This window comes from Emys orbicularis, chromosome 1, assembly GCF_028017835.1.
Source record: "Emys orbicularis isolate rEmyOrb1 chromosome 1, rEmyOrb1.hap1, whole genome shotgun sequence".
NCBI classification, from domain to species: domain Eukaryota; kingdom Metazoa; phylum Chordata; order Testudines; family Emydidae; genus Emys; species Emys orbicularis.
Window position 1 is genome coordinate 362,556,078 of NC_088683.1, and position 22,745 is coordinate 362,578,822.

General features: G+C 55.6%; 1 protein-coding gene across 1 annotated transcript in view; it reads right to left on the minus strand.

Annotated features, from left to right (window-relative positions):
* Positions 1–21,583, minus strand: part of STARD10 (StAR related lipid transfer domain containing 10) — a 45,152-nt gene extending 23,569 nt beyond the window's left edge. Inside the window, exon 1 of the mRNA XM_065416641.1 lies at positions 20,905–21,583. Coding sequence (XP_065272713.1) covers positions 20,905–21,066 — 162 coding nt within the window. The 5' untranslated portion in view covers positions 21,067–21,583. The remainder of the gene's footprint in view (positions 1–20,904) is intronic.
* Positions 21,584–22,745: the final 1,162 nt, after the last annotated feature.

Sequence of the window (22,745 nt, forward strand, 5' to 3'; positions counted from 1 at the left end):
ACGCTGCCTCAGACATTCCTGGCTTCAGAGTGATGTTTGGGGTTATGGTGTGCGCTGGTTGTGTGGTGTGGGCGGGTCGTTTGGATTTGTACAGAGGAGTGAGCATTGCAGCGAGCGGCTGTGTATCTGGGGTTATGGTGTGGGCTGGTTGTGTTGATTTGCGCCCGAGGGGGTTGTGCACCTCTCCTTGTGTTGATTTGGTCAGGTGGCAGTTGGGCAGTCTCATATAACCAATGAAATGGTTGCATGCAAATTGGCTGTAGAGTAAAGGGTGGGGATTGGCTGAGTTACCTGTGATATCACAACCGGCTCGGTCTCTCAGCCTGGCATAGAGACATAGCTCACTGGAGCCATACACCACACGGGGGTAATCCACTAAGTCAAAATGGCTGAGGATGTAAAAACTGGATGGTACTAGGCCATGAATCCCAGTGATGGGTCAGCCTGGAGATATCCTGAACTGAAGGAGCTCTCAGCCAGGCCTGTAGCCGGGTCCCTCCTCTCACACGGACTCAGACGTTTTAGGCTTCAGAGCAACACACCGAGCGACATTCCTAGAATAGTATTACCCAGGTTCTTCTGACAACGTGGGAGCAGCTCCCTCCCCCACGGCTGCATTGGCTCTGCGGGATGAATCTCTTTTTGTCATCACGTCCGTTGCACATGTGACAGCAGGTCTAGCAAGCCAGAAGGTGCCACTTTTCCCACAGCGGCACCTGGGCCTTTCCGTAGCTGTAGGCAGACCTCTGTCGGCAGCTAGCCCAGGCTCACAACAGAAATAAACTGAGGGGCTGGGAAGAGAACCCAGAGCTCAGTGCCTGGGCTGGTGCTGAATCCAGTGCTCAAGTCAGTCCCTTCAGCTCTGTAGGTCCCAGATCCCCCATCTTTCAAATGCCGAGAATGACCCCTGCCCACTGCCTTCCTAACAGGGGCCAGCTGGCTTGGCTTGATGCCTCACACTGGGGTCTTGGCATTCAGCGTGTTGGGTTATATCAACGATTGCCTTGCAAGGCAACATTACAGTCCTAATATTCTGAGGGATAGAGGCGAGCATCGTCCAGGAGCCACCCCCTCACCCCGTTCCTCTTCCCACATCAGATCCTCCCCCTCCAAGCTAGCGGGGAGGAGAACCAGCCCGTGGTGCTGCCCCAGTGTCCCAGAGAAATTCTCAGCCCTGACCCCAGCAGTCATGTGGTAATAGAACGTGGCATCGTGGGGCAACTGGACTGGGCCAGTTACTCACCAGCTTTGGCACGGTAGGAAGAAAGCCTCAAAAGGTCAGGAGCTAAGGAAAGGGAATCCAGGCCAGGCCTCTGTTCTGCTCTCAGTCCCTTGCCATTTGCTTTTCCTGTCTAGGGTGACTGGGGGTCACGCCAGCCAGCTGCAGCTCCTCTCCCCAGCGGCTCAGTGAATCCACCACCCACAGGAGTCCAGGGGGGCTGGCACTGGCTGTAATAAGCTCCACCCCATCTTCCACCCTCTGCATCGGCATTCACCAGTATCCCCTGCAATCGCCACATGCTGGATCGACGCCCTCCACCAAGAGGGCTGCAGGGAAACAATTTTTTCATCATGTCCATACAGCACCGAGCGCAACGGGGCCACGGTCCGGATCAGGCCTCGTGTGATCACAAACAGTGCTCACCACCAGCACGAGCGCGCAGCCAGAACCAGTTCCTACCCCCTCCCAAAGCCTGTGCGAGGCAGGGGCTCGTTTTGACAGCAAATGCTGCACCGGCGGCAGTGAGCTCACTGCCCATTCCTACAGCATGAATCTCTGGGAGATGGTGTAGGCACTCACTTGAGTTCCTACACCCACCACAGGGGGTTCGGAGAAACTCGCGGTAACCATGACAGCAAAAATATCATCCAAAGAGAGATTCTGACAAGGGAAAAAAAAACCCACCATCTTACCCAAAACAGAGGCTGGCAGCGGTACACTGCGTTAGGGAACTGGCCTTTCTACTCTATAGGCCAGAACTCAAAATCCCAGCTCTGCTCACATGGCAAGAGAACAAACCTGGCGCCCTCAAGCCGCTTGTATAATTTTTTGGTGGTGCCCAGAACAGGTTCAAGCAGAGCCGTCCCCTGTCCATAGGACGGACTGGGGCAACCGCCCCAGGCCCCACGCTTCAGGTGGACATGGGGTTCAGGGCGGCTTGGGGGATTAGCAGGGGGCCTGGTGCTGGCAGCAGCAAGCGACCTGGTGCCAGCCCGCCCCATCGGCTCCCGGTGTCACTCGTGGGAGGGGGGCGGAATCTGGAAAGAGGCGAGGTGGGGGCGGAGCAGGGGTAGAGCAGGGCGGGGGCTTGGGGGAAGGGATGGAGTGGGAGTGGGGCAGAACGGAGCTGCTCGCTGCTGCCGGTGCCAGGCCCCCCCGCTAACCTCCCAGGCCACCCTGAGCCCCGTGTCCCCCTGAAGCATGGGGCCCCCCCAAAGCACCAGGCCCGGGGCGATTGCCCCAGTCTGTCCTATGGACGGGATGGCTCCGAAAATATAAGCCCAAACACTGGAGGAGCCGGGCCCACCTTCCTGAATATTGGTGGAGCACCGGCATCATGGGCCCATATAACTCGCCGCCTATGGTGGCTTCCTCTTAATCCCCAATAGATATTGGTCTTCTGGACAAAGCCATTTTGCACGAGTAGGGCTAGAGTAGCAGGTGAGGGGTGGGCAGGACTACACCAGCAGGGGGGGCTGCGAGTCAAGTGTGAGGTGCATCAGCAGAGCTGCGGGGCGTCCGAGAACCGGGCCAGCAGCGACTTTTGCAGAATAGGGTTGAAATGCACTGGGAGAACTGGATTTGGAGTCATGCCGACGGGGCTTGGATTGTGATAGCAGGGTGGGGAAGTTTGCATGAAGCGGCAGGGAGCCGAGGGGGAAGGAGGCTCTGCACGCACTGGAGACTGGAGAGCAGCAAGATGAAATTCAGTAACAGGAATAGTATGCGATCATGCCAAATGCTGTTCTTTCACACCGAGGAAACATTTGCATCTTGGGTGCATTCCAACACAGGTAATTGCAGCCTGACTCAACATGGCAATCGGATGCATAGACTTCTTCCCTTCCTGGTGCGGTGATGCTGAGCACTGTTAAAAACAGCTGCTGCGTTCCAGCCCAGAAGTGGCTGCATTTCAGCATGGCTGAAGCAATCCCCGGAATGGTATATAGTTTGTGTGAAATGCTTTGTGAGCAGTTACTTTAGGGCATCCCATGTTGACACTTTAACACATCTCGAAAGGGGCACACCTGGGAGAGAAACAGTGCGGTATCGGGGGGGAGAGACCCCCCTGTGGCCTGAAAGACAGGAGACTGGTGATAGAACGGTGATGATCCGCGATGGCCAAGGGTCGCACTACTCCTAGAATCCCCCTTCCCTGCAGGTGGTGGTAAGTTTCTGAGTCTAACTAGCCCTGGCGGATCAGAACAGGGATCCTTGTCCCCAAAGGGTCTGCAGTCAGTTTCCCCTGAAAATGGGGACTCAGGTGGACCCTGCTGCACCCCCAAAAGGGGAAGCCCTAAGGCCTTATCCAACCCACCTCTGCTTTGCATGGGACTCCCAGAGAATTTCAGTGCTGCCTCAAGGGCTACTCCAGCTTCTACGGATGTCAGTGGAGCCGGAGCAAACCCTGAATCAGCGGGACACGTAGGAGTCCCTCCAGGAGAGGCCAAGAACGCTGCTAGCCTGACCCTCCAGGGCCGACAGACTCTAGCTCCGCTCTTCTGCACGGCCATCTGGAGCGCTAACCACTAGGGCTTACTGCTGCCCTGGAAACAAACGGGGTTTAGCGCAAAGTGCACACAACACTCACGGAGCAGCCCGGACTGCACCAATGAAGTGGAAAGAGGAGCCGGACTCCAGCCTGGGGCAGGGAGCTGCTCTCGGCTCTGCTAGACAGCAGGAGCCCAGCCAGCCATTCAAGGGGAGGGGACCCTGGCCCAGGGCGAGCCATTCAAAACCCCAAGCCAGGGACCATCCAAATCCACTGCTGCTTGCACAGGATGCAACAAGCGAGCAGAGATCTCGGAGTCAGGGCAGTTCTTTCCCCACTCAGAGGAGCCTCACAGGCAGCAAATAGTCAGGTAGCATCCCACAGTCCCCAGTATGTGAAAACGGGGCCCTGATCCAGCACATGGTGAGAGACAGTCTCTGTCCCGACAGCTTACAGCCTGAATAGGCCGGACAGACAGAGGGGAAGTAGCTAACCCCGGGTCAGACACCACGTCAGGGATCCCCTGGTTCCCCTTCCAGGGTCCAATCCACTACAGCCCACTAAAGCAGACGTCGTTGTTGGGTGTTTGTGCAGCTCCTAGCACAATGGGTGGGGGCGTGTCTATATGAGAGAGAGAGAGAGAGAGAGAGAGAGATGAGGGCTCCTAGGTGCTGCTGCAATACACAAATGATGATAAACCCAAATAGGTCGCAACAGCCACTTCTGCCTGGAGCGTCACCTACCAACGGGTGCAAAGCAAAGTGACAAGGTCTGCAGCAGCGTCAGGCTGGGAGAGGGACGCATCAGTCTCCTAGCACACCCAGAACTAGCGGAGGGGGGCTACATTTCGGGCAGACACACAGGTGATGCCCATTCCCATCCCAGCCCAAGTCTAGCAGGTATCACCTGGCACTCATGGGCTATGCAACGTGTCTGCCAGCACTGAATTAAACACGGAGCACAGGCTCTAACGGAGCTGCGTGAGCTACGCTAGGGCGAGGATCCTCGCCTGAAACCCAGCCAGAAGTCAGCAGCAACACTTGGCATTTACATCACATGGGGTTGGCCAGTCCATGGGCAGGCAGCATTACCAGCTCTGATTTGCAGAAGGAGTAATGAAGGCAAGAAGGATGCTCAGGACACTAGCTGAGACCTATGTTCAAGTCCCCGATCTGCCAGACTTGGGTCAGACACTTGGCCGCTCTGTGCCTCAGTTTCCCCATCCATATAATGGGGATAACAGCCCTGCCCCATAGGGGTGTTGTGACAAGGAATGGAATCAGAAGTGTAGAGCTGGAAGAGGTCTTTTAGTCCACCCCCCACGCTGAGGCAGATTATGAAGAGATCAGATACTACAGTGAGAGGCCAGATAAGTACGGGAGACAGGGCACAGAGAGGTGAGGCGCCCCAGGACACACCGGGAGCCAGCACAAGGAGCGGGACTAGAACACAGGTCGCCTGGCCCAGCGCTGTACGTACACGTGCCTCGGGCTCGTTACCTCAGACTGGCCAAACCAGCTGGGACACGGCGAACCAGGTTCTGCACCGGAACGGAGCACTCCCGGATCGACAGCGTACGCCCTGCGCCAGAACCAAACACGGACACCGCTGCTGTGAGCGATGAAGCAGCACTAGCGGGGCAGGAGAACCCAGCACCACTGAGTATTTATATCGCGCTTCCTGGGTCGCTGAGCGAACTCCGTTCCCTTTGGAAGACTCGTCACTGACACAGGCCAGTGCAAAATCCGCCTCCCCCCAGCAAATCAGAGGTGTAGTGGGGGGGGGGGGGGGAGAGGGGGGGAAGAGAGAAGTGTGTGGAACTAACCTAAACGCCACATTCCCTGAAAGAGAAGAGGGTACGAGCGGTTTCACGGGATCGTACGCGGGGAACCGTGTGTACAGCTCGCCGCTGGGACAAGCTACACGCATGGGAAGGAGGGACCAATCCTTCAGAAGAAAGCAAGATCCACCCAGTCTGGGGTGTCAGGCTGAGTTTGGGGTTTGGGCCCCTGGCCCAGCAGTGTCCCCTCTCTCTCTCCCCTTTTTCCCGGGGCTCAGCATCTGTTTTCCTTCTGGCTTCCAAGGACAATAACCCTCACACCCCATCCCTCTCTGGGGACCCAGGAGGGGCTATTAAACCCATTTCACAGACAGGGACATTGAGGCACAGATTGACTGATTGATGGTGGCTTTGGGCAAGTCACTTAGTGTCAGAGCCAAGAACCAAAGCCAGACCTGCCTGACTCCAACCCACGTGTTCGTTCCCCCAGACTGCACTGCCCCCTGGACTTGGGGTTTCATTCGCAGGCAGACGCACAGCTCAGGAGGCGTCCAGCCTGTGGTCCTTGGGGAAGCTCAACTGTGGCCCTCAAGGGTGACTGTGCCGGAGAGAAGACACGTGCATCTGTATTTGACGAGGAACGGAAAAGGCATTTCGCCTAGAACGTTACTCCGTAGCGGAGGGGGAGCTAGGAACAGAGCTGGGGCCGGGACAGGGAGAGAGCAGAGCCCTGGAGCTTTCACAGGCTGGGGAGGGGAGCCCGGGAACAGCACAGTAGCTGGTGCAGCAGGAGCTGGGGTCCCCAGGACAGAGAACAGGAGGAGACAGGCAGCAGCAATTGGGGTGGGGGGGTTGCAGCTGAATTTGAGCGTGGAGCAGGGGAAATGGTTTGAAAAAGGGACAGCGCCAATGTTCCCTCATTTTTTACATCTATGTGTGGAATGAATTTTGTTATGCGCACCAATATGGAGGTGATGTGTGGCGGGGGTGGGGCCGAGGGGTTCAGAGTGGGGGAGGGGGCTCAGGGCTGGGGCAGAGGGTTGGGGTGCAAGGTGGTGAGGGCTGAGGACTGGGGCTGCGGACTCTGGGGTGGGGCTGGGGATGAGGGGTTTGGGAGGGGGCTGGGGCAGAGGGTTGGAGTGCAGGGGGGTGAGGGCTCTGGCTGGGGGTGCGGGCTGTGTGGCGGGGTGGGGCCGAGAGGTTCAGAGTTTGGGAAGGGGCTCAGGGCTGGGTGCAGGGGGTGAGGGCTCTGGGGTGGGGCCAGGAATGAGGGGTTTGGGGTGCAGGCTTCCCCAGGGAGAGAAGACTCCCCCAGCCCTCTCTTGCTGCAGCAGCATGGGGCTGGGGGAGAGGCGCCTCTCCAGTCCAGGCCCTGTGGTTGTGTACCTGCGCAGCCCTTGATAGCCTGCTGCATGGCCATGCGGCTTAGAGGGAACTTCGGTTAGCTCTGGGGCAGAATGGGGGGGGGGTCATGGAGGGACATACGGGAAAGCAGGCAGATTTGGAAGCTGCTCCTGGGAACATGGCCTGGCTAGGAGGTAGGGGAGCAGGCCAGGCACCCCGTGGGATAGAGGGATTAGTGCTCAGTCTTAAAACACACGCGTCAGCATTTCCCCGTCTGCAGCTGATCTAAGTGCCCAGGATGAGCACGAGGAGGAAATTAAGCAAAAGGCCAGTTTGAGTTAACGATCAGGGACTAGCAGATCTAGCCGCTCTCAGAATCACCTGCCCAGCGGGAAGGGTGGAAACCCCATTACACCAAGTCCTATCATTCATTATTGGGATCACTGTCGTGCCTATTAGCCCCACTGTGCCGGGCGCTGCACAAACACAGAACAAAGACAGTCCCTGCCCCAAGCAGCTTGCAGTCGAAGACAACAGCTGGACACAGACAAACCGACAGGGGAGCACGGAGACCGTACTGGTCAGCAGGATGGGCAGTAGTGTCCGTGCACCACCTGCAAGTTATATCGTAGGCTGGAGAAACCAATCCTGTGCTGGCCTGAGGGATGGACAAGCTGGAGCCTCTCCCCAATAACGTGATTTTGTACATCTACAGCGGCTCTCATCGGAGGATCTCGGAGCACCTCACTATGCTTATTAATTACCTGTATTCTGAGAGCACCTGGGGACCCCTCTGAGATCAGTGCTGGATGCTTCACAGATGCATGCTCAGACAGACGGTCCCTGCCTTGAAGAGTTTCCAAGCTCAGCAGGCAAGACAAAGGGTTGTGGGGAAACTGAGGCAGGGAGCGAGAACATGACTTGCCCAAGTTCACACAGAGTCAGTGGCAGAGACAGGAAGAGAACTCAGTTCTCCTGACTCCCAATGCAGTGTTTTAGCCACTAGACCATGTTGCTTTCCATAACCTCCCTCTGAGTTGAATGTTGACAGATTGGTAAACTGAGGCACAGGTTGGCACAACAAGTTGCCCAAGCTCACACAATGAATCTGTGGCAGAGCAGGGGCTGGCACCCAGGATCACTAGCTCCCAGCCCACAGCTCTAGCCACTAGGTAGCACTCCCTCCTGATGATGCACATTAGACACTAGAGTCCTAGCGCGTGGTGTACTTGGCACAAAGGGATCGGCCGACTCGAAGCGCCTGTGTCTATGCCTACGTGTCACACGCTGGCCAGAACCGGTCCGACTGGAACGGTCGCCGTGGGTGAGTCAGCTCCCTCCAGCGAGAGGGGAGGAAGGAGACTGCCCGGGGATGACTGTCAGTATCTCCACACCCTCAGGCGACCAAGCCAGCATCTTGATCCTCAACAACAGCTGGGCCAGTCCCACATCACCTGGTGGGAACGGCACACGGATCTGGGCTGGGTAGGGGCTGAGACGTCAGCAGGTCCGGGAAGTCTCTCGGGTCTCGCTGCATTCTGCAGCCTTGAATCAATATTGACTCTTGCGCTGTGACACCAGGTGGAGGAGGGGAGAAGAAAGAGGGGAATACGGTAGAGGAGTAGAGCCAGTGAGGTAGGGCAGATTGCCATTGTTATTCTGTGTATTATAGTAGCACCCAACCGAGATCAGAGTGGGCAGCGCCCAGCACGCCCAGACCCTGGGCATCTCTACACTGCAATTGGAGGGGCCGTTGAAGCAAGTGTCAGTACACTGAGCTGGCTTTCACCTAGGTAGTGTGAATACCAAGAGTGGTGAGACGGTGGCAGCACGGCTGGTCCAAGCCCACCCAGCCCCTGGGGTACTTCGTTATCCCCCGGCTTTGCTGCCGTTGGTACTTGTGCCAGCTAGGTCAAAGCTAGCGCCGGTACCGCTACATGTGCTGCGGTCTCACCTCTGACCACCGCTCCGAGGGTGCGTCTACACAGCAGCGAGCCCCTGCCCCACAGAGCTCACGTTCTAAGTAGATGAGGGTGGTAGGAGGAAACTGAGGCACAGAGAAGGGACGTGACCGGCCTGAGGTCACCCAGCAGGCCAGCAGCTGAGCTGGGAACAGACCCCAGGTCTCCCAGTCCCAGGCCACTAGCCTGGCCACTGGAGCATGCCACCCCCCGCCACCAGGGGCCAAAGTCACAGGCTCTGTTCTCGTGGGTGCAACCAGAACCCCGCAAGACTCCAATTCGTTCCCAGCCCAATGAGCAGTAGATGAAAGGAGGCGAGGCAGATCTTGGGGTTAAGGCAAAGAGCTGGGAGATGTCACAGCTTGGTTCAGCCCCTGTACCCAGACACAGGTTCAATCCCCCAGCTCTGCCACAGACTCCCTGTAGAACCTTGGAAAAGTCACGGACACTCTCTGCCTCAGTTTCCCCAGGTGTAAGCTGAGGGCACCAAGAGCAGCCATATCTCAGGGTGGTCACAAGTCTTCAGTTGCTAACATCTGAGATTCTCACATGACTGTGCTAGCGCAGGGCAGAGCCTGAGCGATATTAATGCCATGCCAGCGTGGGAATATCAACGTGTCGCCAGTGTGCCCATCGCCATAGTGTCTAGGCTCCACTGTAATGTCCAGGGGCCACTGTGCCCCAGTACCACCTCCTGATGCAGCGACCCAGCAGGGACGTTAAGACCCAGCGGCTCTTCCAGACGTTCGAACGCCAAGGTAGGCCAGGCGGGTTCATCTGGCCTCCTATCACCACTCCCAGGAGCTGTGACAGCCTTCACCTGCAGCTCAGTGAGCTCAGAAAAGGGCGGGCGGGGGAACCGCTTTTGCTTTCCAATGCCGGCAAGTCAAAGGAATCCAGCCCTGCTAAGCAAGAGCTGAACGACCGACGCAGTGGTGAAGCCGGGTATCCCTGCATTTATGAGCGCTCTATAGTATCGTTTACCTCAATGCACTTTACACACGCTGATGAATTAGCCCTCCCAGCAGGCCTTACTGCCTCGATCTTATAGCTAGAGAAACTGAGGCACGGGGAGGTTAAGTGACTTGCCCAGAGTCACACGACAACCCAGTAACCAGAAACAGAACCCAGGAATCCTGACACCTAGTTTTCCCTCTCTAACCATTAAACGTCACTTCCTCCCAGATCTGAAGAGAGCCCCCAGGAGTCCTAAGTCATTGCTTTGACCCACAGCATGTGCTGCCTTCCTATTTTACATCCGACGGTCAGCCTAGACCGTTAACAGCTGGACTCGGCCCACGCCGCAGCGGCTACAGAGCACGTGGGCAATCACGGGCACGGAGAGCAGCTGACGCCGTGGGTCTGGAAGGAATGAGAGGATTTCCCGACCCCACGGAGACATGGGGCAAACGCGCAGCCAAGCCACAAGCTTTGGCTGACTCTAGCGAGACGCTCCCAAGCGTGCGTCTAGCGTTGATGGGCACAAGGCTGCTGCAACATCTCTCACTGCCCAGAGCCCTCCTAGGCACCTGCAGGGCTTCTGGGAAGCAGCTGGCCAGCTTTCCTGGAGCGAAGCTTCCTGCTGGTTAGGGAGTGACCCAAATATTGGTCCTCCTGCACACTGCCGTGGAGCAGTGAGGGACCGGAGGGCTTTGGGTGATGGGATGGTGTTTGGGTGATTTAAACCAGATCTCAGGGTCTCTCTCTCCCCCCCCTTATTGCCGAGAGAGATGCAGCTAGTAAAATAACTGGCATTGGCTAGTTCAAGGTACCCTGCAAAGGCTGGCAAACTCATTTGCTTTCTTTGAGATGAAGAAGCAAGCGCCTTTATAACGTCAATACCATCAGGAACATCCAATCTGCTCTTCCCTGGGGGACCCACCAATGGTCTCGGGCACAGACAGTGGCCTTCTTCTGCCTTTAACTGAATCCAGCAATGGCCAGACCGACCCGATCCGAGCACAGGTCCCAGCAGCCCATCTCGGACAGTGACCAGCACTGGCTGCTCCAGAGCAAGGTGCAGAAATGCCTCAATGACCCATTTTGGAATCATCTGTTCCTGGAGGAAGTTTCTTCCTGACAGTGGGTGGCTTATGCCCTGAAGCATGGAAGTTTATACCCCCAATGTTTATATGTTTAGCCTCTCCTGTAACTCTAGATTAAGCTACATAAGCCTCTAATCCTTCCCCACCACCAAGGGGTGGGGGAAGCTGAAACGTCCATCCCCCAAATGTTTCCCAGGCATTTGAGTTAAAGGCAGAGAATTTTAAACAGCCTGACTAAGTTCACCATGCAAGGGAAAGCTGCTTGCTCCGATGTCATAAATCTGTCAGGTTCCCAACCAGACGCAGACTCAGGAAGAAACAGATTAGATGAGACCTGAATTTCTAATGTAAAAACAAGTCAGAAAAATGGCTTTTAAGAGAGACTTTGGAGTTTTCTTTAATCATCCTAAAGCGATAGAAGAGAAAAAAAAAATACAACCCCTCCCCCCTGCCCCCGTCCGTTTGCTGGCCACCTTTACACTGCTAGCCCCGGATGGCTGGACACGGTCATTTGCCCACGTCCTTCACCCCACATCACCGCGTGCTCTGTGAGGGCTGAACGTGCCCCTGCCTTCACCCTCAGGAGCTTTTGGTTTTCCCCACAGTGCCAAGGGCACCAGAGGAGACTCGCATCCTGGAGCAGGGGGGGGGGGGGGTGTTTGCTTTGGGAGGAGCTGGGAGAGGAACTGGGGGAAAGGCATCCAGGAGAGGAAGGAGAGAGGAAGCAGCCGAGGAGCAAAGGAGCAGGGAGGGAGGACGCAGCCCCCCCCCCGCAGAGCGAATCCTCCAGTGACAGGACACACCCTGCAGCAATCGAGTCAGCGAGGTTTTACAAGAGAGCCGCCGCTCCCACACAGTGCCCCCACCCTCTAGGCATATGGCAGGCACGAGGCACCCAAAGCTGCACCCAGCGTGCACTGGAACGCCACCCCCTCGCAGTTTCTGGCCTCCCCCGGCCTGGCTGGCCTGCCACCTGCTAGTGCTGAGCAAGCTATGGCTGCCAGCTCAGGAGTGGGATCCGTTTCCAGCGAGGCGTGCGGCAGAACCTGTCTGACGGGAAACTCAGACACACGGGACGTCAACTGACACCCTGCCACGGAGAGCGCCAGGGCTGGATTAGAGATCGCGGCCTGCCATGGGCTGCCCCTGGCCGGGAGCTGGTGAAGAGGCCTGGAGAGATTCTCAGCTGGGATGGAGGGAGCGGGGAACGTCACTGGGGCTTGCAATGGCTGCAGGATGCCCCTCTGCTCCACCCCAATTCCATTCTCCCTTGTTCCTCTAGATGCTCTTTGCTGCCGCAGGGGAGGGGCCATCTCCGAGCGAGCACAGGCCTGGGCCGGAAGGCCCAAGGTCCCTCCCGCTCTCCTCCTGCTTCTGGCCACCCGAGGCGAGCCGTTGAGCTGGAAAGGTGAAAGGTGCTGGCTGGGCGACCTCGGAGCCCGTCAGGACAGCGACAGAGCGACCTCGGCCTCCATTGTGACCCGGAGGGGCAGGGAGCTGGGTGGCTGTAGCCCGGTCAGCCCACGTCAGGGCCGAGTGCCAGTTGTTTGGAGTCCCGTTGTTCTAGGTGCTGTCCAGACAGAACAAAGCTTGTCCCTGCCACAGAGAACTAGGCACAGTCCAGCTGTCTTACTGTTCCTATTCCCCAATACATACTCGGCCTTTCCCTCCAGGTCACTGCACCATCCTTGCCCACCCGCCAGCCGTTCCGGGAACCCGACTAGACCCCTCGATCAGGCGGGGCGTGTCAGAGGTCAGGTTTCTAGTCCACTGCATTCTGCTGCCAGCACCAGACAGACCCAGCACCAGTCCAAGCCACAAGCACAGGGCTGCCCGGCCCCTCGGTGCAAACACCCCAAGCTCCCCCCAAAAGGTGCCACCTTTTCCCCCCTTCCCCCAAAGTTTATTCTGTGTTAGCTCAGCCCCTTTGGAAGTCTCTCTGTCTCTCTCACACACGTCCCCCAGCCTCCTCGGAAGTAACCTTGAACGGCTTTTATCACAGATCAGTTTGGCCCAGTGGCTTGCATCCCTCCTGCGGAATGGGCAGCAGAGAATTGAATTCCCAAGTAGGCTACAAAGGGGTTTAATTATTAACCACGAGGTGCCATTCATATGTTCCAAACCTGTCATTTGAGCCCAAGTCAGCACATCCTATTGTACGGTCTCAGGCGGTTTTTCTGCCGGATGGCTAATTATTACAGGAGATCATGCTCCATGACGCAACCAGAATACAGGCAGAGCTCTTCTACGTCCCTCTCATTCATACTCCACGAAACCTTCCGCGCTCGGCACCATTCAGCTCAGCCCCTTGGATAAACAGTCATTTCCATACTGCCTTTGATCCTCCAAGGAGCCTAGAGTGCTTTCCAGCCCCCACAGCCATGGCTTCACCCACTGCTGGAATGAAACCACGGCTGTCAGACAGCCCCCGGCCCCACGACCCAAGAGTCCGGGGCACGAAGGGAAGCAGAATGCCATGCTGAAATCGCAGAGGGTGGCTTTGATCTGAGAACCGAAATCAATGCCACAAACGCTCTGCCTAGGCCCCTCAACCAGAGCGTGGCAGCACATTTCTGTAAGCTAACGGGGGCCAACCAATGTCCAACAGGACAAGGACGGGAAATCCCTGTGCACAACTGGAACCGCAGGGACAATTTCAGAGATTGTCCCGTGGGCAGGCCAAGCGCGTTTAACCGGAGTGGGATTTACCGGCTGGGCCAGTGACATCACCACAACAGTGGCCAAGAGTCCCCTAGAGGTTTCCTGGCCAAGCCCAGACCAGTTAAAGCTCACACACCAGCTCATAGGCAGTGGCACTGTTTCACTTCTGGAGATGGGGGTCACTCGTGCATCCTACAGAGATACCAATAAAACCGTGGCCAGCCGCAAGTCCGTTAGTGGTTAAAGCACAGGAACGCAGCTCTCCCAACTCCCACACAAGTCCTGTCTCCGCCACTGCTTGGCTAGGTGCTTATACGGCTCCCATCTCCGGCATCCTCGTGCCTGACAAACCTCGGTTCCAGCGAGGGCTCCGCTATGTGGAACAAGAGCCACCTCCCATCACAGACCGAGCATCCGCCCATCAGGAAGGTGTTTCCAGAGAAAGGAGGCGACTCTGACCTCTTCCAGGCCGCTGGAGCGCAGGTGAGTGCCAGCGAGACCAACCCCACCCCTCAGACCTGCTGTGGCACCGAACGCCCCAAGCCACTCGCTCAGCGAGTTTCTTTCGACGCACAGGCCTAATCTGGGAAGCTCCTTGTTTTGCGAATCCAGGCTCAGGGCCAGAGGTAAGTGACTCCTATTGATCTGAGTGGGACCTACCCTGTAATAAGACCAGAGGCCTCCCACCCCTCCTGCCCTATAGGTATGTCTGGGTATGTCTCCACTGCATGCAGGATCTCAGTGTCACTCAATGGAACGCACTCTTCAGGCCAGGAAGTGGCCGGATGCTCCAGGGCTGCTGTTACTATTCAGTTACAACAAAGGCCTTGAGACTTATAAAGGAAGGATGGTTGTGTGGTTAAGGCACTGAGCTGGAACTCAGGAGACCTCAGGCTCCCAACATGAGCTGGGATAAATCATTCCATCTCTCTGTACCTCAGTTTCCCCTCTGTAAAAACAGAGAGAGTCCTTCCCCCCTCCCCATCCCCACTGCCTGGCCTAGTTAAGCTATCAGCTCTTTGGGGCAGGGACTGGCTCTCACCATTTATGTGTTTGTACAGCGCCTTGCACAATGGGGCTCCGATCTCAGCTGGGGCCTCTAAGTGCTCCTGTAACACAACAAGGAAAGCAGGGGTCTACTGTAAGTGTTATTAACACAGCCTAGCAGCGGGTGCCATCACTTCTGCTGGTCTCTCAATCCACTAGGGCTATGGAAGGGTGGCAAGGCAGCTGCCTCCAGCAAAGCTCAGAGACCGCCATTAGGACTGAGAACTTTTAGAGGCACGTTTCCACAATCCTCGACGTGTCAGACTGGAAGGGACTTCGAGAGGTCATCAAGTCCAGCCCCCTGCGCGGACGCCGGGCCAAGCAAACCTAGACCAGCCCTGACAGGTGTTTGTCCAGCCTGGTCTTAACACCTTCAGGGACAGGAATTCCTCCCTCAGAAGCCTAGTCCAGAGCTCAACTCCCCTATCATCAGGCAGGTTTTCCTAATATCGAACCTAAATTCTTCCTTGCTGCGGACTGAGCCCATCACTTCTTGCCCTCCCTTCAGTGGACGTGGAGAATGGATCAGTCCTGTTGATAACACACCTTAACAGATTTGAAGGCTGTTCTCAGGTCCCCTCTTAGCCTTCTTTTCTGGAGACTAAACCTGCCCAGTTTTTCTAATCTTTCCTCACAGGTCAGGTTTCCCAACCCTTTGCTCACTTCTCTTCTCTGGACTCTCTCCAGTTTGTCCCCATCTTTCCCAAAGTGTGGTGCCCAGAACTGGACACAGTTCTCCACCTGGGCCCTCACCGGTGCCAAGCAGAGCAGGACAATGACCTCCCAGGACTTACACACAACGCTCTGCTAATACAGCCCAGAATAGTCGCCTTTTTAGCAGCTGCATCACATTGACGACAGATATTCAACTTGTGAACCACTAGGACGCCGCAGATCCTTTTCAGCGGTGCTGCTGCCTAGCCAGGTACGCCCCAGAGCCTAGTTGTGCATTTGATTTTTCCTTCCCAAGTGAAGTACTTTGCCCTTGTCGCTATTTAATTTCATTTTGTTGATTTCAGACCAGTTCTGATTTGTCACGGTCATTTTGAACTCTAATCCTATTCTCCAAAGTGCTTGCAACCCCTCCCAGGTTGTCTCCCATAAATGTTATAAGCATCCTCGTCACTCCATTATCCAGCTCATTCATGAAAATATTGGATAGTACCAGACCCATGACTGACCCCTGCAGGACCCCACTAGATATGTCCCCCCCCCCAGTTTGAGAACGAACCACTGATAACTATTCTTCGTGTAGGGTCTTTCAACCAGTTGTGCACCCACCCTATAGTAATTTTATCTAGACCGTATGCCCCTAGTTTGCCCAGGTCATGTGGAACGGTCTCAGAAGCCTTATTAAAAATCAAGGTCTAGCACGTCTACTGCTTCCTTGCCCTTCCTTTCTTTAACAGGGAGCGACTGGCCTAGCAGTTTATAGTGAATGTGCTACCAGCCTCCCGAATCACTGCGCTCTCATACGGCGATGCCTCCAGCTGATCCCTGTCGTGCCCTGGTTTCATTGTTACAGCCCCTGGGGCATGCTCAGCCGGACATTATGTCCTGGGCTCTCCAGGCCAGAAGTTAAGGAGACCCTGCATGATGAAACTAGGTATCCCAGGCTCAGTCAGTCTGGGAACCAGAGAGCCACAGGGCCTGTGTGCATCCAGCACCCTCAGTGGCAAATCCCCTTGACAACACAGTCCTGCCCCATCATGATGGTATCTGAGTGGGCTAGTGTGTGTGGTTACAGGGACCCCAAAGCAGCGTGCAAAGGCCAGAGATGTGCTTACAAAATGAATGGGGCAGGCCCCCGGCCGACCAGCCTCGCTAGCTCGCAGGAGACACTGCACTACACAGATTCAGCGTAGGCGCCGGAAGGCTGCAGCGCCCGATGCAATGCATGCTAAACCTCAGCAACGACGAGCGTGCCAACCTCTGCGCTTTCACCGCTGCCAGGCCCCAGACGGGGACATCGCAGAAAGTTACCGAGAGGGGAAGCCTGGGAGAATGGGGGCACCCTAAGGCCCCGCCCCCCAGGTCCCAAGCGCTGCTGCGTAGGTGATTTGCAAGTGTTGTGTGTGCAGAGCGCATGGGAGAGGGCCAGGCAAAGAAGGGTCCCTAACCCTTGGGGAGGTGAGGACAGCGGACCTACAAAGCCTGCTGCCATGGGATGCCAGAGCACAGAGAGATCAGTTTTCCTTTACGTGACTGAGCCGGCCAGCCCTCCAGCCAACAGGCTCTCTCCCTCCCAGCCAGCAGCGGTCTCGGGAGGTAGGTTGCTCAGAGCCGCCAGCTCTGTTTGTTTGCTCGGCATCTGCAGTGCAATGTGCTGCCGGGCACACACTGCTCCCAGCATGCTGCCAAGGACAGGCCAGAGCTTTCAGGTCTGTGTTGCAGCCAAGCAAGGTTGCAGTCCGTGCTGGGAGCAGCTGCTTCGCAGGCCCGGGCCTACCGGAGGCAATCCCTGTGCTTCAGGGTAAAAAAAAAAAACAAAAAACGCTCAGAGCTAGAAGCCGGATAAAACAGACCCACTAGTAACAAAGCACTCCAAGTTTGATGGGGCAACTACAGACCCAGAGGAGAGACGTATGGTCAACAGGAGCAGCAGCCCTACGGAAGGATGTGGACTAGTGGCCCGAACACACGACCAGCAGCCAGGATCCCTGCATTCTAGTCCCGACCCTAACCATGACTCACCAGGGCATAGCTCTCAGGCAGAGACTTTCAATTTTTGAGTGCCCAACATGAGACCCCTAGGGCCTGCTGCTTCCCGAGAAGCCGAGGACCCACACCATCCATGGAAGCTGTGGGCGCCTCTGCATAGCCAAGCCTAGAGCATCTCAGGTCATGGAATCATAGGGTTAGAAGGGACCACGAGGGGCATCTAGTCTAACCCCTTGCCAAGGTGCAGGATTTGTGGTGTCATGGCTCCAGCCTCCTTCTGAAAACCTCCAGGAAGCAGTTTCCATGACCCCCTGAGGCATCTGTTCCATTGTCCTGCTGTTCTTACAGTTAGGAAGTTTTTCCTGAGATTTTATCTGGTCAGGCACCTAAAAATCAGGGGCCACTTTGGAAAACTGTAGCTATATTCTCTCGGTGTCTGTCAACCCCCTGATGAGAATCTGCTTCCATCCCTGACAGGGGAAGGGGTTGTCAGGTGAATTCATGCGTCATGTGTTAAGGAAAAACTAAGTGTTGTTATAGAATTGCACCACTCAGCCAGTGCATTATGGATCTTTCACTTTCTCCTGAAGCAGGAGATCCTGGCCATTGAGGGACACAGGCAACGTTTTACATACAGACCCCCCAAGTCCGTGTGAGAGTTTTCGTGGATTTCAAGGCCTGTCAGGACCATCACAAGTAATAATGATCACCTAGTCTGACCTGCTGCATAGCACAGACCAGAGAATTTCAGCCAGTCATTCCTGCATGGAACCCAATTACTTCTAAATGTGGAGTGGGTGTGAAACGTCATTTTGACAGCCCAGACTGGCTGAAGCCTTCAATTTGCCCGTAGTGATTTTTTCAGGTTCAACTCACCCACTCAAAACCTGGAGAGTGGGAAGCTCTCTATTCAGTATTGCAGGCTAAGCCATTGATTTGTGCAAAATCTGTGCTTTCAGTTTAAAACAAAAAAACAAACAAACATGTAGTTTCTAGGCCTTACCACTGCAAAAAAAAAAAAAACAACCTTCCAATGTCGCCTTCCTGGGTCTGCCTGCAGGCAGCTCCGGTGCCTCTGTGGCTGATCAGAGTTTGTCAAGCATCAGCCAAGTGAAAGTAATGACATTCTGCTGCTGCCATTCATAACCCAGAAAGCAGCTGAGAAATGGTCAAGAAATCAGGTGAGTTTGGGGAAAGCGCTGAGGAGCAGCAGCTGCAGAGGCAGGCACAGGAGCTGACTGAGGAGAAGGAGTATCCAAGGACGAAGGGGAGGAGAAGGGTGAAAGAGAGATTGCTCCTTCCTTGCCCTGTGCCACGGAGGCCAGGAGGCTCAAAGGGAGAGACAGAAAGCACAAAGGCGGTGAAGATTCATCTCAGTCTTAGTTGCCGGTTGGTGGAGGCCGACAGGAGAGGGAGCCCACCCACCCACCGAAACAGAAATCCCAGGATCCTCTTCCTTCCCAAGAGTGGCTTCCTCATCCAGGTGCTGCCTCTGGAACTTGGTAGCTGGAGCTCCCCACCACCTCCTCTGCCCCCGGTTACCAGGAGTCAGGCAGGTTTTTCCAAGCCCCAAGCCACGTAACAGATCCAGTACAGGTAGCGTTAACGCAGACAGTGCCTCGGTCCTGTCTCAGTGGGGCGTTCAGCCCCCGTGCCCCTTTCAATCTACGGCCACTTTGCTGAGGCTGCCCATAAAGGAGCCAACTAGTGCACGTTGGGGAGGGGGGGGGGGGGTTCTGCAGAAGGGACACTTGTCTGCTTCTGAATTGAGACCCACAAATGCACTTCCCGTCGGGGACACCAGAACAGGGGGCCTTGAGATAGGAGGGTCTTTCAGATGCTTCTGACACCTGCTATGAGCTGGAGTGGCAGGATCAGGAGCCTAGTCTCAGCTCCCAGAGCTGGCCAATGCCACCATCTCTTGCTCGGTGTTTGTTCAGCACCTTGCTCTGGTCCTGATCGGGCCCGGGGCGTGCCCGTAACGCAGACGATTGCTACCAAGAGCCAGTCCTACTCTATTTTATAGAAGCTCTTATATATCCCTGATTATCTGAGCACCCAGGAAACTCCAGGTAGTAATGGATCCGGGACTATCACACACACTCCCCAAACCCCTCCTTGTGCGCACACTTTTCAGACCAGGCCACACCAACTTCCCTGAAAATCCTTACAAGACACGGGAGATGGGCAGACCTTGCCCCAAAAGTGAGTCTATGGTACCACACAGGGATCCCAGCCTGGTCCCATCTTCCTACCCAGCTACCTTCTAACTACCCAGACCCAGCAGGGGCTCTGGGGACACGGAGCCTCGGCAGCAGATTCCACAAGGATCTAAGATGGATCCGGCTACTCCGCCTCGCATTGAACTTCTTTGCTGAGGCGCCCGCAGGCTGAGAGGGGAGGCCTGTACAGCAGGCGCTCGCGGAGGAGATAGAACGGTGTCATGCGTTTGTGGGCAAGGGCTGAGTGTGGGACAAGCAGAAGCCGCCCCGCTAATAGGCGCAGAGTCCATAACCGTTCTAGCCATGCGGGCAGGGGACTGGACTCGATGACCTCTCGAGGTCCCTTCCAGTCCTAGAATCTATGAATCTATGAATCTGCGAGAGAAATGGAGTCACAGCTGCAAGTTCTAGGCACCAAAGGCCCCGATCGCACACGGCACTGGACTAAGGGGACTGCTGCTTGGGGGCAGGGGACAGAGTAGCTTCTCTCTGCAATTTGAGATCCAGGGCTCAGGCCTGTCCTAGCTTCTCTCTCTGCTGCTTGAGGTGCTCCAGTTCATCCCAATCCACTGGTGGAAACGGCCCTCAGAAGGGAGGGGTCAGCTCCTTGGTCAGGCAAGTTTGCTGATCCCTACTTTCTGCCAAGCGGAGAGCTCCCAGGGGGAGGTGAGCTGGCTGTCCTGCCCCCTGCTGGCTCCGCGGAGCCAGCTGTCACCACTAGTAAGGGAGCAGGGTGGGAGGAAGAGACAAGCCAACTGCAGATCAGCATCATGCATTACAGGCCTTGGAAAGGTACATTTGGGCACTTCCTGTTCACCTCAGCACATTGTCCAAGGAGGAGAAGCCCGTGCAAAATTCAAAAGCAACACATTTCAAATGGATACAAAATGCTGCGTTAAAGAAAATCATTAACTTGTGGAACTCACTGCTAACAGATATTTAGGCAAATAGCTCAGGATTAGATAATATGACGTGCTAGGACACTGGCTAAAACAGAAGAGTTGTAAGAGATACCCAGTCCTTCCACTCCAGGGTAAAAAGCCTAAGCCAGGTGGGGTTAGGAAGAAATCTCTCTCTCACACACACCCTTGTGGTTCAGTATGGCACCATTATATATATTGGGATTTTATGCCAGCATCCTGCCACTTGCAAACAGGATACCAGGCCAGATAAGCTATCTGTTCCACTAATGTAAGAAGAGAGGGTACTACATAAATCATTGATCTGATCAGATGCATGCAGGGGACCCTGGAAACACTCCGACACAAAGCCCTACAGTCCCACCGGCTTCCTGCCCTGCACGATGCACCTAGAAAATGAAGAAATACAGAAGCAGGAAATACACAAGGAGTCTATTGCAGCCCACTTCTGCAGTGTTTTGCAAACAGCCTGCTTAACTCCAGAGTGCGTGGGCACAGACAACACAGAGGGTACGTCTAACATTCCCACAGATCCCAGCCGGTTTCTTACCTTGATTTTATGCAGGGATCTCTCCACCTCCAAGATCTGAATCCACACAACAATTCCCGATTTGTTATAAGTTTGACTCCAGCCTGCATCCGAGTTGCATTCTGTCCGGAAATTATTAAAATCCCGATCGTCTGGGATCTGTACGCTTTCCCGGGTGGACATGGTCTTGGAAGGGACACTGACAAATTCTAATTTTAAGTTTCCTTAAAAACAATAGACTCTGTGGGCCTTTGACGGTGTCTGTCTCCCCCCTCACTCCAAAAAAAATGGAGATACTGGTTTTGCCCCAATTAAGAGATTCTGAAACCAGAATGGTTTTGTTTTTAAAGGGGGGGGGGGAGAAGAGGAGATGGTTTCAGAACAGGCAAGAAAAGCGGATTTCAAAATTAAGTTCTCTACAGTGAGAAGCAGAAGCTATCTCCTAAGGATTCCTGGTGGGGAGGAGTCACCAGATAGTTCCCATACAAACCAAAAAAAGGCAAAAGAAAATAAATATTTCAGCCCAGGCTGGAGGAAACCCCTTGAAATATCGCTGAGCTGCGCTGGAGAAGTGTGTGTGGAGATGGAGTCTCTTCTCTCGGAGGAGGGGGGGCTTTAGCCTTTTCTCCCTGGCGTCTAAACGTTTAATGCCCCGCTGCCTCGAAACCGGCCCCTTCTGCCCAGGTGTGCCACCAATGGAGAACAGGTGAGTGTTATTACCGCGGCAGGTGGGGCGGGCTGCTTTCTCCTCTAAGGATCTGCCTCTGTGAGCGCCCGCTAGCCACGCAATCTGCCTCCCCGGGAGGTGACGATGGCAGTGACCGAATCCAAACAAATAAAACCAGCCCAACGCCGGGGAAGTGCTTGATTACCCCCAGAAAGCTGCAGCAGCAGCAGGTCCCCTCTCCTCTGGCTCCAGCCCAGGCTGGAGCAGCAGGTTAGTAGCGGCAGCAGCTGGGCTCTGCAGCGGAGGAGGAGGAGACTAGAGCAGGTCCCTGGTGCGCAGCAGAATCGCGGCTCCCAGGGGAGAGGTTCCACCCAGGTCTCCCCCACCTTGCGCCGGCTGATCCTGCCCCCCCCTTGCAGGCCTGGGGCGCCCCGCTGGGTGCTGAGGGCCGCAGGCAGCAGGTGGAAGCCGCCCCCTCCCCCTGCCTTTGGCTGCGCGGGGCTGTCGGTCCAGGAGGTGAAACTGACAAGCCGAGCCAACCCCCAGACACAGCTGCACCTCCCAGGGCGCTGCCGGAGGATCCCGCCGGGTCCTAGCTTCCCTCGGACGCGGCGCAGCAAAAAAAAAAGAAGAAAAGGATGGGGCGAGATAGTGTCGTAATCGGGCATTACAGAGCAGCCGCCGGCCGGGCAGCCAGGCGCTGGCCTGGTATTCAGGAGGTTGGTGTTCAGGTCCTGTCTCTGTGTGCCTGGCCTTGGGCAAGGCACCTCGACTGTCCGAGGGATGTTTTCTTTCTGTTTACAGTGTAAACCCATCCGGGCAAAGCCCCGGGCCTCTGATCTTAGTTGGGGTGCTCCTGGGATTTAAATAAATAATGATAATCGCTCTCGGCATCCTGCCCTCCCTTCCCCCAGGCAGCTGGTAGGAAGGAATCAAGGCGATTTACATCCTGCCATTAAAGGCAGTAAAGATGCTAATACTGAGCCGTCACGCTGCTTTGCAGTTTGAAAGTACTTTACCGTCATTAACTTATCAAGCTCCATCCTGCAGTGAGCTGGCTGGAGTGTACACGCACCACTACCTCCTCCTGGAGGGAAATGGAACTGCTCAACTGTGTGTCATAGGTGCCATACGGCCAACCCCAATGGAGATTCTCCTTTAGCGTCAGTGCGGTTTTGGAGCAAGAGAATCTGAG